The sequence below is a fragment of the Nothobranchius furzeri genome, chromosome 4, assembly GCF_043380555.1.
Source record: "Nothobranchius furzeri strain GRZ-AD chromosome 4, NfurGRZ-RIMD1, whole genome shotgun sequence".
NCBI lineage: Eukaryota > Metazoa > Chordata > Actinopteri > Cyprinodontiformes > Nothobranchiidae > Nothobranchius > Nothobranchius furzeri.
The window spans coordinates 59,011,884-59,025,046 of record NC_091744.1 but is presented as its reverse complement, the minus strand read 5'-3'; the positions used below and the strand labels follow the sequence as shown (position 1 = coordinate 59,025,046).

Genomic DNA, 13,163 nt, shown 5'->3' with positions numbered 1-13,163 from the left:
AGTCCTGTAGTCCAAAAATCATCACTTTTTGGAGAAAATATGTTTGAATTTCTAAAGGAAATGTAAAATATAAGCAAATGATAAACGGTGACCCTCAAAAGCTCTTGATGTTGATGAAATGGTGCAAAATAAAATATAAGAACTTTATTGAAAGACACCAAGCACTATTTAGTCAAAGAATGTATTTAGATAACAACTAAGGAAATATACAGACGAGCTCCACATTAATACAAACAGATATGGCTTCACATATAAGAACTGTTCTATTTTTTGTTGCCCCCTGTGGCCAGGTTGGTTTTATGCAGTTTCAAATTCTTTACAAAACAAATATGATATGGTGTTTTATTAACAAATTACAATTATAAAGAAAACATTTAGGTGTTAATAAACAAGAATTTATTTACAAAACTGCTGATGTCTTTCCAAAACGTGTGTGTGAAAGCCGAGTAGATTTGCAGTAATGAAACGTCATCGGCAGTCGAAGGACCCCGAGCCGATCCTGCACCCGAGCAGATCCTGTACAGACACCGGTCGGTCTGTTTGGACTTAGAAAAAACTGACACTAGGGGGTGCTAAAGGCAAGAAAAACTGCCTAGAATCCCTTTAAATGCGAGGTACATATAAACATTCTAAAGTAGCTTTAAATATTCCTTAAATTTTACTACCCGCCATCGTTCTGATGCAAAGTAAGTAACCCATCATTTATGTTTCCCTTAAGTTCCTTTTCTGGCCTCTACAGCAAAGCGAATCATTTTTGTGAGCCTATCTTTGACCACAAATGGGAGCTGCTAACCAATGAGAATGTGACCCAGTTCCTAGCACGCACTACAGGGTGATGCAGATGCCTCAGTCAGCTTAGAACACCAGCCTAGCTTGAATGCTAACTCATCCCGCATATCGAAAACATGTGGCTGCAGCGGCTCTACATTAGCGCTACTTGTGCGTGTGCAGTATGAGGCGTTGCTCGAGCTGCTCCTACAATGGGAGGGAGAGCAGCGGGAGTTATGGCTGTTTGAATTTCAAACTCCATGGTCTCCTTGATGTTGCCACATCACGGACCACAGCTTCAATGCTGTTTTGAGACACTTCACACCTGATCTCTGTTTCTCCAAACTGAGGCTGTACAACGAGGAGGGATCGATTGGTAACATGGTAATGGCTTATTTCCACTAAAATGTCACTTTAGTACTCAATATTTATTGTCTTAGTTTAGTTTAAAACAGTAAATGTCAGAATAACGGTTGAATTTTATTCTGTCATTAGATTTGCTGCAGCTTAAAAGCTCAAGTGCATGCCATACTTGCCATCAGTGATATTTGGATTTTTCTTTTCAAAATCTCTGTATAATATCATTTTCACTCTGAGTTTACCTGCAACTTAATTTAATAAGAACTAGTTTAAAATCAGATTAGGTTTGTTGTTATACCAAAATCAGATTACAAAAGGAGAATGTATTGAGTTTTGATTAAGTCTTAAGTTCTTTGGTCCTCTGGCTGCAGCAGCAGCGGTCCCTCATTCCCTCGCTGGTGCGCCCAGGGGATGAGGGAGGGGGATGGGTCTGGGGATTTGCTGCCATGATAGTTATCCTATAGTGATGGCATCTGGGATGCTGCAGAACAGAGATGTATTATGAGCTGGAGATTTCCACCGACAATCCCCTCCCACTGGGGAGGAGGAATCCTGCTCAGATCACTCTGCAAATGAGGACATCACAGTCCTCTGATGGGAGTCTGAATGGGATTTCCATTTTTTTTTCAGGAAACCAGATCTGCGGCCAGTGAGAAGTGCTACATGCTTCTGTCTTATTTTCTGAAATCTGTAAACATTTTGTGTGGAGCAGATTGTTATTTCTGTTGTGGCTCACAGATGTTTTTGTGTGAAACGATGACTTTTGCCCACTTTCTAAGACTGGTGAATATTAAAAAGAAAGTGAGAGCCAAAATGCTTTTTCACCACAGATTTGGACTTTAACTGCTGGATTTTTTAGAGCGAAGCCTGTTCGTACGCTTGGCACCATGCCCTACCATGATGAGGAGTACCCAGGCCAGCCTCTCTGGCAGTCTGTGCTGCTTTTCTGCTGCAAGGGCATGATCGAAGGCATCATGATCCTTCTCTTCTTCTGGCTCCTGGTGCAGGTCCTCTTCACAAAACAACTGGAAGGTATGCTTTGGTTAAATCTGGTTTTTCTTGATGACATCAACTTTAGGAGAGTCTTCGCAAGAATTAAATGTAAACTTTTCAAATGAAATCCGTCAAAAAAGTAATGAAACTACCATCAAAAGACCAAAGCTTCTGGTTACAAGTAAACCATTTGACTTAGTAAAATTCTTTATTAGTCAAAAAAAAAAATCACAAATTTCACAAGGCAAATGTCAAAGTATGTTCAAGTGTTTCCTTGTAGCGTTGCTTTAACTTTCAATAACTCAAGTGGGAAAAAGGATGAGGATTGTCAACATCTCAATTTATTGCACATTTCTGACAGATCTAGGATTTGATGACTCCTCCATTTCAATCATAATGGGTTTAAGGATATTGCAGACAGCCAGGATTATTTCAGGAATATTATTCTCTGTGAACATGATTACATTTCACTGTTACTTTATGAGCGATTTACACGAGTCTGTTCAAGATATGACATGTAATCCAGTCATGCAGCTAGGTAGATAAAGCTTTTTTGAATTTCATATGGAGTGGTGAACAATCCTGTCTTCAAATGGTACTAACCTGCATGTTTTAGATGTTTTCTTGCTCCAGTACACCTGAGTTAATGGTTGAATATCTGAATGGTATGTCCAGAAGTTCTGCAGAATCCTGGTAATGACCAGGGGTCTCATTTATCAAACATTGCGTAGAATCCTTACTAAAACCGTACTTAAGCTCAGCAAAAAAAGGTACTTACGCCAAGTAGGTTTGTGATCTATCAAACATGGAGTACGCACAGCTGCACGCAATCTCTGCTTCAAAAATCGGAGACTAACGAGAATGTTTCTTAGCTGCATTTTAGTCACATCCCACCTTCACCACGCCCAATTACTGCCATAAATGTTCAATGCAAAGTGCCTTGTGGATCTCATGCATATACACTGGCTGTTGCAGCGCTCCGCCAGTGACGATGGCGACCGTAGATCAAGGCAGATCAAGGAAGCGCAATTTCACAGAAGCAGAAATTCAGGTACCTGTGGGTGAGGTGGAGAAATGAAAGGAAGTGCTTTTGCAAAACAAATAAGAGAAAATCCATGGAATGGCACAGTGTTGCTGAAGCCGTCACTGTTGTGAATTCTTCAGAGATCTGTGGCGGATATAAAAAAATGATCCAATCAGGATTTGATCCCCAGACTCTTGGGTGAAAGTCACGCACGCTAGCCAGTCAGCCAAACGGAGATCTCCCCTGTACAGCTAGCCAGGGCGTATCATCAGTTGGGTCACAGTGACAGGACACACACTGTCAGTGACTACGTTTACATGCAGCCAATTTCCGGGTTATGATCGGGTTAAGGTCGGTATTCGGGTTTCTGAGTTGATCAGAATAACCCCTTTACAAGCACAAATAGAAAGATTTACCCCTAACTTGCATAACCCGATTTAGATGCGGACGTTGGGGTAGCGCCAGGACGTATGGACTACGTCCAGACGCAATATGCGTCATTTCCGGTTCTTCTTGTTCCGGTATCCGTGAAAACAACATGTTTCCCAGTTCGGAAGAGATAGCGACCGCGTTTGTTTGCGCTTTAGTTTCCTTGTCACTCCAAAAGTGTGGTGCTGTGCCACGACTCGCCATGTTGCTCCCAACTTGTTGTTTACTTCCGGAGTTCTGGCGCATACAAGACGTCTCGCTACTCAAAAGACCAAGGTTCCTTGCGAACAGAGCATGCGCAGAACACACACTTTGATGGGGATATCCCGATATGCGTTTACACGACCAAACATTCGGGTTAGAAAAGGGTTACCCCAGGTGTAGTAACCGGGTTTTTAAAAACCTGGTTATGAACATATCCGGATTTTTGGCGGTGTTTACATGGACCTGTGGAACCGGGTTATTGAGTGCGTTTACATGCAGCCAGTAACCCTTTAAAACCCCGAATATTCACAATTACCCGGTTTCGCACGGCCTTGTAAACACCGCCAAAACCCCGGATATGTTCATAAGTTATCATAACCGGGTTTTTAAAAACCCGGTTACTACACCTGGGGTAACCCTTTTCTAACCCGAATGTTTGGTCCTGTAAACGCATACCGGGATATCCCCATCAAAGCATGTGTTCTGTGCATGCTCTGTTCGCAAGGAATCTTGGTCTTTTGAGTAGCGAGACGTCTTGTATGCGCCAGAACTCCGGAAGTAAACAACAAGTTGGGAGCAACATGGCGAGTCACGGCACAGCACCACACTTTTGGAGTGACGAGGAAACTAAAGCTCAAGCAAACGCGGTCGCTATCTCTTCCGAACTGGGAAACATGTTGTTGTTTTCACGGATACCGGAACAAGAAGAACCGGAAATGACGCATATTGCGTCTGGACGTAGTCCATACATCCTGGCGCTACCCCAACGTCCACATTTAAATCGGGTTATGCAAGTTAGGGGTAACTCTTTCTATTTATGCTTGTAAACGAGTTATTATGATCAACTCACAAACCCGAATACCGACCTTAACCCGATCATAACCCGGATATTGGCTGCATGTAAACGTAGTCACTGTGAATATTCGGGTTTTAAAAGGGTTACTGGCTGAATGTAAACACACTCACAGACGCATGACAGTCTGTCCCCCTGCTGATATTCTGCATTCCGTATTCGATGTTTCAGGCTGTGTGTGTGTGCACACACACGCGCGCGCGTGTGAGTGTGCGTGCATGTGTGTGTGTGTGTGTGTGTGTGTGTGTGTGTGTGTGTGTGTGTGTGTGTGTGTGTGTGCGCATGCACACGCGTGTTTGTGTGTGCATGTTGGGGTCTTGTTCTGTGTGAAAACGAAGCAGTACAAGTAGGTGATAGCCAGGTCCTTAGTCAACTTAAAGTTGCGCACATTTTTCCGCTAAGTTTTCTTCCATAAATCCCAAAGTTTGCGTGGTAAGTTGCTTACGCAGTTTTCCGACCCCGTTTTGTGAGTAAGCAAGCTTGATAAATGAGGCCCCTATTAATCAAACCAGCTGTTGCAGAGAAATGTCTAAAAGATCAGGATGGTGACCCTCTGGGATCAAGACAGGACACCACTTCTTTGAATGAGTAAAAACAGGAAAACGATGAGCTTGTGACATTAGTCCCCAGGTCATTTTGGGGTTTGCCAATAAGTTTTAACCTAAAGCAGGCAGAAGATGGACTGATGTTCTCATCTTTCTCTCACATTGGCATGGAGTATTTGGTTCCGCAGACTTGCTTTGATCCAGATGTTTGCACAGGTTTCTTATGGACCTGAACTACAGCAGAACTTTTGCAGCAACTTGATTCTTCTCTCTCCGTCATTCTGTTGCAAATATTCTGTTGTACTCTTTTGTAACGGAATGAAATGACTGTTTTCCACCTAAAAGTAATTTCCCCCCTCTCCTCAGCAAGAACTAATCTGCATGAGATATTGTTCAAGGTCTCATGCATTTGCTTCTAAACTGTTTTCCTTTCCAGCCCAAGAGAAGAATGAAGACAAAGGACCCTGTCCTTTTAACAAATCAAAGAACTCTATTTTTAATAAAGCTAATCAAACAAAGTGTTAGTCAGTAATAAGATGTGGACCAATCTGTGAAATGACAATGTTATAATTAGTATGTTTAATGAGTGATATGACTTTAGTCTAGCTGCACTAGACATTCTGACGACACGTAATGTAAACGCATGACACATTGCTTTTACTCATCCAATCAGAGCCTTCTTTTCTAAAGCATGGCATAGTCTCTGTGGTGTTTATAAATCTGTCCAACTTTGATTCGACCATAAATCAAAACATCCAGATTAATAAAACCAGTCCCCACGCCATCTTAGATCAGTTCACTGCATGCTAAGAGGAGTATCGGACCGGCCACCCAGACTTCCTTTATAAGCAAAGAACCAACAAGCTGGATAAAATCTGTTGCATTTTACCAACCAAGCAACGGTTCCCTTCAGAATAAAAGCTGAACTCACTGACCCTCCGGGTCCATCTGACGCTGTCAACCAACTGTCGCTTTTTACCTGGAGACAATCCAAAGACTAGTCTGTCGTACTGCTGACGCTGTTTCATCGGCTCTGGTACCGAAAGGGGGGGTTAAGGGGACCTGGCATTCTGGATCTGTACGGAGGTCTCATCCTGAAGGGTATGTGTGGAGCGACAACATGGCGTCTCATGTGTTTACGGAACTCCGATCATAGCTTAAGCGCAAAACATCACTTCATCACTCAGACTTGCTTCTCCGGATACGAGAGTTCTGATGACAACATCACTCACACATACACCATTCATCTCACATTTCATTCACACCAAGATCCATCCATTCACTTAGAGTTTAGAGTTAGTCTTGTTTAAAATTGTTTAGAAATAAATCTTCTTAAATGTTTTAAAGGTGACTCTCTCTTCTCTTGTCTCTCAGTTAATACGAAGTGTTACATAATCCCTGCAATTAAAAGTTCCAATCTTCTGGTTAAAAGTACCCAAAGGTCCATAAGATTGATTTGATATTTACTATGAAATCTCACATCTTATGGTTCATTAAATAGATGTAAAATTAACCCTTTACACTTTCATGACCCACTTTTACAAGTGATACTTTTTATTTTACTAGGGATACTAAGCAATTTTGGCTTAGTTTTAGCACCTCCTAGTGTCTGTTAGTGAAAGCAAAAGTGAAATTTGTCTCCTGTTGTTCGTCAGTTTGTCTTTTAAACACCTTAATCTAAATGCTGTAATGTCTCCTCAGTCCTCATTAGTTTCTACAGGAGTGATTCATCACTAAATCAAACAAATCAGCTGTCTTCATGATTTAAAACATGCCGGGAACGTGCTGGAAGCAGACTGCAGTGCCGGGCATGTCAGCTCAGCTTTTAAGTCCAACAGGGACTGAGCACCTTTTCTCTGAAGTTGCAAGTGCATAAATCTGGCCACAGAGGTCAGAGGGGGTCTCAGTGACATTTCATCTACCATTTTAACACATACTCTCTCAAGAAGATTGTTTAAAAATATAAAAAGTTGCACTGTGCCTTTAAATTTCATCAGTCTAACACAGGGGTACTCAATTCCAGTCCTGGAGGGCCGGTGTACATCACGTTTGAGTGGCTTCTCTGCTCCAACATGCTTGTTTCAGTGGTTGAATCACCTGTACAGCAGCTCATCAGGCCCTGCAGAAGCCTGTTAATCACCTGATGATTGAAATCTGGTGTGTTGAAACAGAGTTAAAACTAAAACGTGCTGATACCGGCCCTCCAGGTCCAGAATTTAATACTTTTACTACATGATGAGATTTTCTAAAGGTACTAATGGTAAATGGCCTGTATTTGTACAGTGCCTTCTTAGGGCTCTACAACCCCCAAGGTACTTCACAACACATTCACCCATTCACACATTGGTGATGATGTAGCCACAGCTGCCCTGGGGCACAGTGAACAGAGGCGTGGGCTGGTGGGTGAGGTGTCTTGCCCAAGGAGACAATAGCAGCATTCTCTGGCAGGAACTGGGATTGAACATGCAACCTTCCAATTACTGGACAAACCGCTCTACCTCCTGAGCTACGACTGCCCATGTAATAATGTGTAGCCTTGAATTTAATAGAAGATTTGTTTAACTTTAAATCAAAACCACAAGAAGTCTAAACTGTTGTTCTCCGTTTTATTTCTGCAGTTCACCTTCAGGTTCTTCTTTTGGTCGGACTGATCATATTTTGTCTGACTTTGATTCTGGGATGCATCATGTGCTGGAAGAAAAGTGACTTGTGCTCAGGAAAAGACAAAGCTCCGGTCCCATCAGCCCTGCCTGCTGTTGAGCCGTTGAACTCTGCTCGTAGCCGACGTCCTTCAGGAGCTACCGCTGCATCCAGGCAGCTGTACGAGGAGCTAGATGGAGACCTGCTGGAGTACCCCTCCACCTTCACCAGCCCAGCCCCGTCTCAGAGTGAAATAGTCTCTCAGCCATTTTCTGATCAAGATCATAATCAGAGAACAACTTATTTCTCCGTTCGCCGCCTCAGCTCCCCTCTGCAAACAGCACCCCTCTACAAACCCATGCATCCCAGCCGTGCTTCGCTGCCTTCGCTTCCCTCACTGCCCAAACTGGGGATGTTGACTAGAACATGTAAGGCCATGCAAAGGCACAGCAGTGTCACAGGTGACAATAAATCCTACAATGAACACAGCAGACTCACCATCAACTCCTCATTAATGCCTGGAAATCTAATCCCTATGGCTCAACTGAACTACGGCTCCAATGCAAACTGCAAACAGCTGTTTTCATTTAAACCCTGCCTCCATTTTACCATGGCCCTCTGTCTGGAGCAGCATACTTTAACAGTCACTGTCTTAAACCTCACTGGGAGGCCTCAGGGATTGGAGGATGTTACTGTGCTGGGAAGTCTGCCACCCCTGCATGAATGTCCGACTCCAGCCACAACTCGGAGAAGCCTAAGCCCTGAGTCGCTCAGCTTGGTGCTGGTTTTTAACGTGAGCTCTGTGAGCGAGATCCCAAGCTGTGAACTACGGTTAGCTGTTTATGAGGACAACACACAGAGCACAGACGGCTGCGCTCTGGGTGAGGTGGAGTTCAAATGTGAAGGAAGAGACTGGAGAAAAGAGCATCCATTGATCCTCGTGAAAGAACTTACTGCAAACAAAGTGAACACTGAAAAGGTATCTGTGAGAAATGGTTTGAATGATGTCTGGATCACGGCAAAATGTCCTTCAGATTTCGTTGTTACCAACATTTATAAGGCAATGGATACTTGCTCGAGGGCTGCGCAGTGGTTAGAACTGTTGCCTTGCAGCAAGAAGATCCTGAGTTCGCTTCCCAGCCTGCGATCTCTCTGCATGGAGTTTGCATGTTCTCCCTGTGCATGCGTGGGTTCTCTCCGGGTACTCGGCTTCCTCCCACAGTCCAAAAACATGACTGTTAGGTTGATTGGTCTGTCTAAATTATCCTTAGGTGTGTGTGCATGATTGCTTGTCCTGTGTGTCTCTGTGTGGCCCTGCGATGGACTGGCTCTCTGTCCAGGGTGTACCCCGCCTGATTGCCCATTGACCGCTGGAGATAGGCAGCAGCCCCTATTAATTGATAATTAAACCTCTTATCCCCTAGCGTAGCTGCTACTTACCACATTTATAGCAGTTTCCCTCACATTTAATGTTCCTTTTGTCCTGAAAGGATTGGAAGCTCACTTAACTCAGACATTTTCTTCTCCTTGTGCAGTTCGATGATATCACCTTAGTGAGATGTGTCTTTCACACAAAACTTAGAGCTACTTTTGTCGCCTGTCGAATCAAACATCAAGATCCGTCTTTAAAATTCACAGACATTGTGTTAAATCCATGTCACATATCACACAGGATTACATAAGAACTTTCATCCTGTCATAGACTCCCATTCATCTTTTTTGGGTAGCTGGGGGACCCATGGTATGGAAGTAGAAGAATTAGAAGTAGTAATTAATTATTCTGACACCCAAAAACTAAAATGGCCAAAATTAACCTATAAAAGACACAACATTTTTTTACACTATTTATGTTACAGAACAACAAAACTAGAGATCCTATGGCCAAGAAGGACAATCTTAGAGGGTCCCAATATGAACGGAAAAAGAAGAGAAGTTCTCAGAAGTTTGTTTTATGTTAAGCTTTGAGGAGAACAGCGTCAACTTTCCTGTCTTGTTAACTGAGAATAATTTTCTGGCCTTTGAACCTTTTTCCAGTCACTGCAAAGTCAGACCTCCCAGGATGTACTGAGGGGGTCCAGCTGTCCTCCACAGATCTTCATTGGGCTTCAGTATCAGGCTCTGACCCATTGCATCAAAGTCACGGTCCTCAGAGCTGAAAACCTCCAAAAGCTTGTTCACACACAGATGGCAGCAGGTAACAACTTTTTAGAATCTCTTTAATAGGACAAATTCAAACATAATGCGACTGTGTAAAGAGAAATTATTTATACTTATCAGGGCCAGAGGTAAAGTAATTCCCTAAGTTTGCTTTTAATATTTAGGGGATTATTTGATGTCTCACAGAAGTCCAACGCTGCAGGAGATCATCCCTTTTTAACAATGAGGTCGTAGTTTAATCCTTTACTATTTAAAATCTGCAGGAAAATGTCCCAGCCTCCACAGAAACTCTGATAAATCTAATCTTTGTTTGGTCTGCCTATCTTTGAATTATTTTTACCATAGCAGACCCCAGCTTTTATCCAGAACCACCGGGTTTTACACAACAGTGAGGTTACAAGTTCAGTACTCAGGCTGCAGCTTTCTGAGTGAGGTTCCCGTGTTCTACTCATGCATGGATGCATGCATGGGTTCCCCCCAGGTGCTCTGATTTCCTCCTACACATAAAACACATGTTTAGGTTAACTGGTGACTCTAAATGCGTCATACAATTATTGTCAGTGCAGTTTTTTTTTGGGTTGTATTTGAAGAAGAAGAAGAAGAAGAAGAAGAAATCATTTCTAAAGTGCCTCTCAAGATAAAAATCACGAGGTGCTTCACAAAAACAAAAAATGTAAAAATATAAAAAAGAATTTAGAAAATGGTTAAAAATATATTTAAAATGAGCAAAAAATAGACAATTGTGATTTTAAAAAATGTTAAGAAAGAGAGAGTGAATAGGAAAGAGGGAAATCAGTGGATCCTGAGGAAGGTGGAATAGGTGGAGAGAGCAGAATAAAGAGAGAGTGGTTGAAGAAGTTCATACAAAAACCAGCCTGAACCAGGGGCGCAGATAGGATTTTAAAACTGGGGGGGGGGGGGGGGACAAAGTTCCATTGTACCCTCCCCCAAACACATACACGTACGTACACATACACAGGCATTTTGAACCACCTGTAGACGGTTCAGGGAGGTTCTGCTCAGACACGTGAAAAGAGAGTTACAGTAGTCTAAGCGTGAGGAGATGAAGGAGTGGAGAACTGTCTCAAGTTCAGAGCGGGACAGAATGGGACTCAGTTTAGCAATGTTCCTGAGATGGAAGAAGGAAGAGCGAACAAGAGAACTGACATGAGAATCCAAATTTGCAGTTCAATTTGCATTTGAACTTCAGTTTTTTGTGTATAAATGTGTTACAACCCTCTGATGTTGTTTGTGCATCTGTTTAAAGATTACCAGGTGATTATAAACCTGCACAACGAGGGAGTTTTGATCAGCAGCAGAGAAACAACACGAGAATCCTGCACCGTTTGGAATAAAACATCCTTCCTGTTTAAGCTGCCTCCAGGGGACATCCATCAGCTGCCAGTCCTGTTTGAGTTTGTAATCATGCAGGTATCTCAGAGTCTCTGACAGTTTTTAACAGACTTGGATCCACTGTGACAATACTAACCCTCTCCTTTTTTTTTGGTGGAAACAGTGTCATGCATGCTCAGATAGCACAGCTGTTGGTCGAGTGCGGATCGGTGCAGATGCTGCAGATGCAGGACGTAATCATTGGATGGACATGTGCAGCCTGCAGGTGGAGCGTGCACGCTGGCACATCATTCAACCAGAGACACTTCAACATGTCGGTGCTGCAAAAGTGTTATAACCAATGAAATCACAAAGTGTTGCACTTACTATCTTCTTTCAAAGTCAGTGTTTCACACATCAGGAAACAATGAAAGAAGTCCTAAAATCAGGAAATACATCCTTAAATGAATCGTCATGTTATAAGAATGAAGGTGTATTAAAAATAAATTACCTTTTAATTATTTTTCATTTTCAAGCAGCCATATTTGTCTTTTTTTAACATGAGATGATTTTAGTTTTTAATTAGCACTCTTTGAAAATACTTCATGCTGACTGTGAGGTTTCAGAGTCTAAAATAAAATTAGTTTTCTCCGCAGGTTGGCAGGGCTCTCCCTTAGAGATAGGGGGAGAAGCACGTTCTTCTGGGAGGGGCTCAGAGTAGACCCGCTGCTCCTCCACATTGAGAGGAGCTAGATGAAGTTGCTCAGGCATCTGGTTAGGATGCCTCCCTGGTGAGGCTTTCCAGGCACGTCCAAAACCAAGACCTAAAGGAAGACCCAGGACACGCTGGAGGGACTGTTTCTCTCAGCTGGCCAAGGAACGCCTTTGGATACCCCCGGAGGAGCTGGCCTATTGGCTGGGGAGAGGGAAGTGTAAGCCTCCCTCCTAAAGCCTAATTTATAGGCTCTGTCCCTCTGCGTTGGGACAGACACACACAACACCATTATTCGTCCTTGCGATGGCTCTCCGGCAGGCTTGCAAGGACGGACGGAGTCGAGCTCCCTTTACTAAACATCCATCCATCGAGATGGAGAACGCAAGCTTGTGATTGGTCAGGACGCTGCTGTCATCTACAGGGCCGCCATTGCGCCTTCAAAAACATAAAGAGAGCCGAGGCTATCTAGCGGCAGACATGGAGAAGCTTGAAGAATACCTCATGGAAAAAACTCTAAAAATATTAACGTTTTATTCCCCTGTGACTGGAGGAGTGAAAATGTGTGCAGCACAGTGGACGGAAATGATGTGAAATGTAGGTTTAGGGGTGGTGAGTGCATGATGAGGTGGAGGAGAATGAGGGACAAATTTGTCCGTGTTAAAAAGTCTCTTAAATACAAAAATAAAAATAAAAAGCACTATATAAATGCACTGTCTTGGACCAGATCTATGACAGGATACCCCAGAACAGCGCTACGCCCTCTGTTGTCCTGGCGGGAATTTGCTTTGCAACACTCCCCGGGAGACGGAGAAGTATGAGGGCAAATTGTCTCTGGCCGTGCGTGCGTTTCTTTCCCTGGCGGAGCTCATGGAGAAGAATAAATTAGGCTACTGCCCCCGCGACCCAGCGCCGGAGAGAATGGATGAATGATGGCATCAAACAATTTTAATAGGTGGTTTATTTTTGCAACTTTCTGATGTTTATATCCCAGAAAAATCAGGAAAAGTGATGCAAGTTATTGAATTTAGCACTTTGGTTTTTATTTAGATACTCTTGCAATACGAAACATGATATTTCATCAGTAAAGAAAAACAAAAACAATGTTTGGAAATGTGTTTTGAATAAATTCAACACTATTTTGCT

At 42.9% G+C, this 13,163-nt stretch overlaps 1 protein-coding gene across 1 annotated transcript; it reads left to right on the top strand.

Annotated features, from left to right (window-relative positions):
- The first annotated feature begins 1,688 nt into the window (after positions 1-1,688).
- On the top strand, positions 1,689-13,034 carry syt18b (synaptotagmin XVIIIb). The gene is made up of 5 exons (XM_054733586.2): positions 1,689-2,160; positions 7,795-8,795; positions 9,851-10,010; positions 11,241-11,404; positions 11,490-13,034. Exons 1-5 carry the CDS (start codon positions 2,016-2,018, stop codon positions 11,661-11,663), a joined length of 1,644 nt encoding a protein of 547 aa, XP_054589561.1. The 5' UTR covers positions 1,689-2,015; the 3' UTR covers positions 11,664-13,034.
- The last annotated feature ends 129 nt before the right edge of the window (positions 13,035-13,163 follow it).

What these genes read in the sequence shown, in the direction of transcription:
- syt18b (XM_054733586.2), top strand. Translation starts at nt 2,016, where the DNA reads ATGCCCTACCATGATGAGGAGTACCCAGGCCAGCCTCTCTGGCAGTCT. An exon ending in ACAAAGTGAACACTGAAAAG is followed by an intron (nt 8,796 to 9,850) that starts GTATCTGTGAGA and finishes ACCTTTTTCCAG; the next exon opens with TCACTGCAAAGTCAGACCTC. An exon ending in TCACACACAGATGGCAGCAG is followed by an intron (nt 10,011 to 11,240) that starts GTAACAACTTTT and finishes ATCTGTTTAAAG; the next exon opens with ATTACCAGGTGATTATAAAC.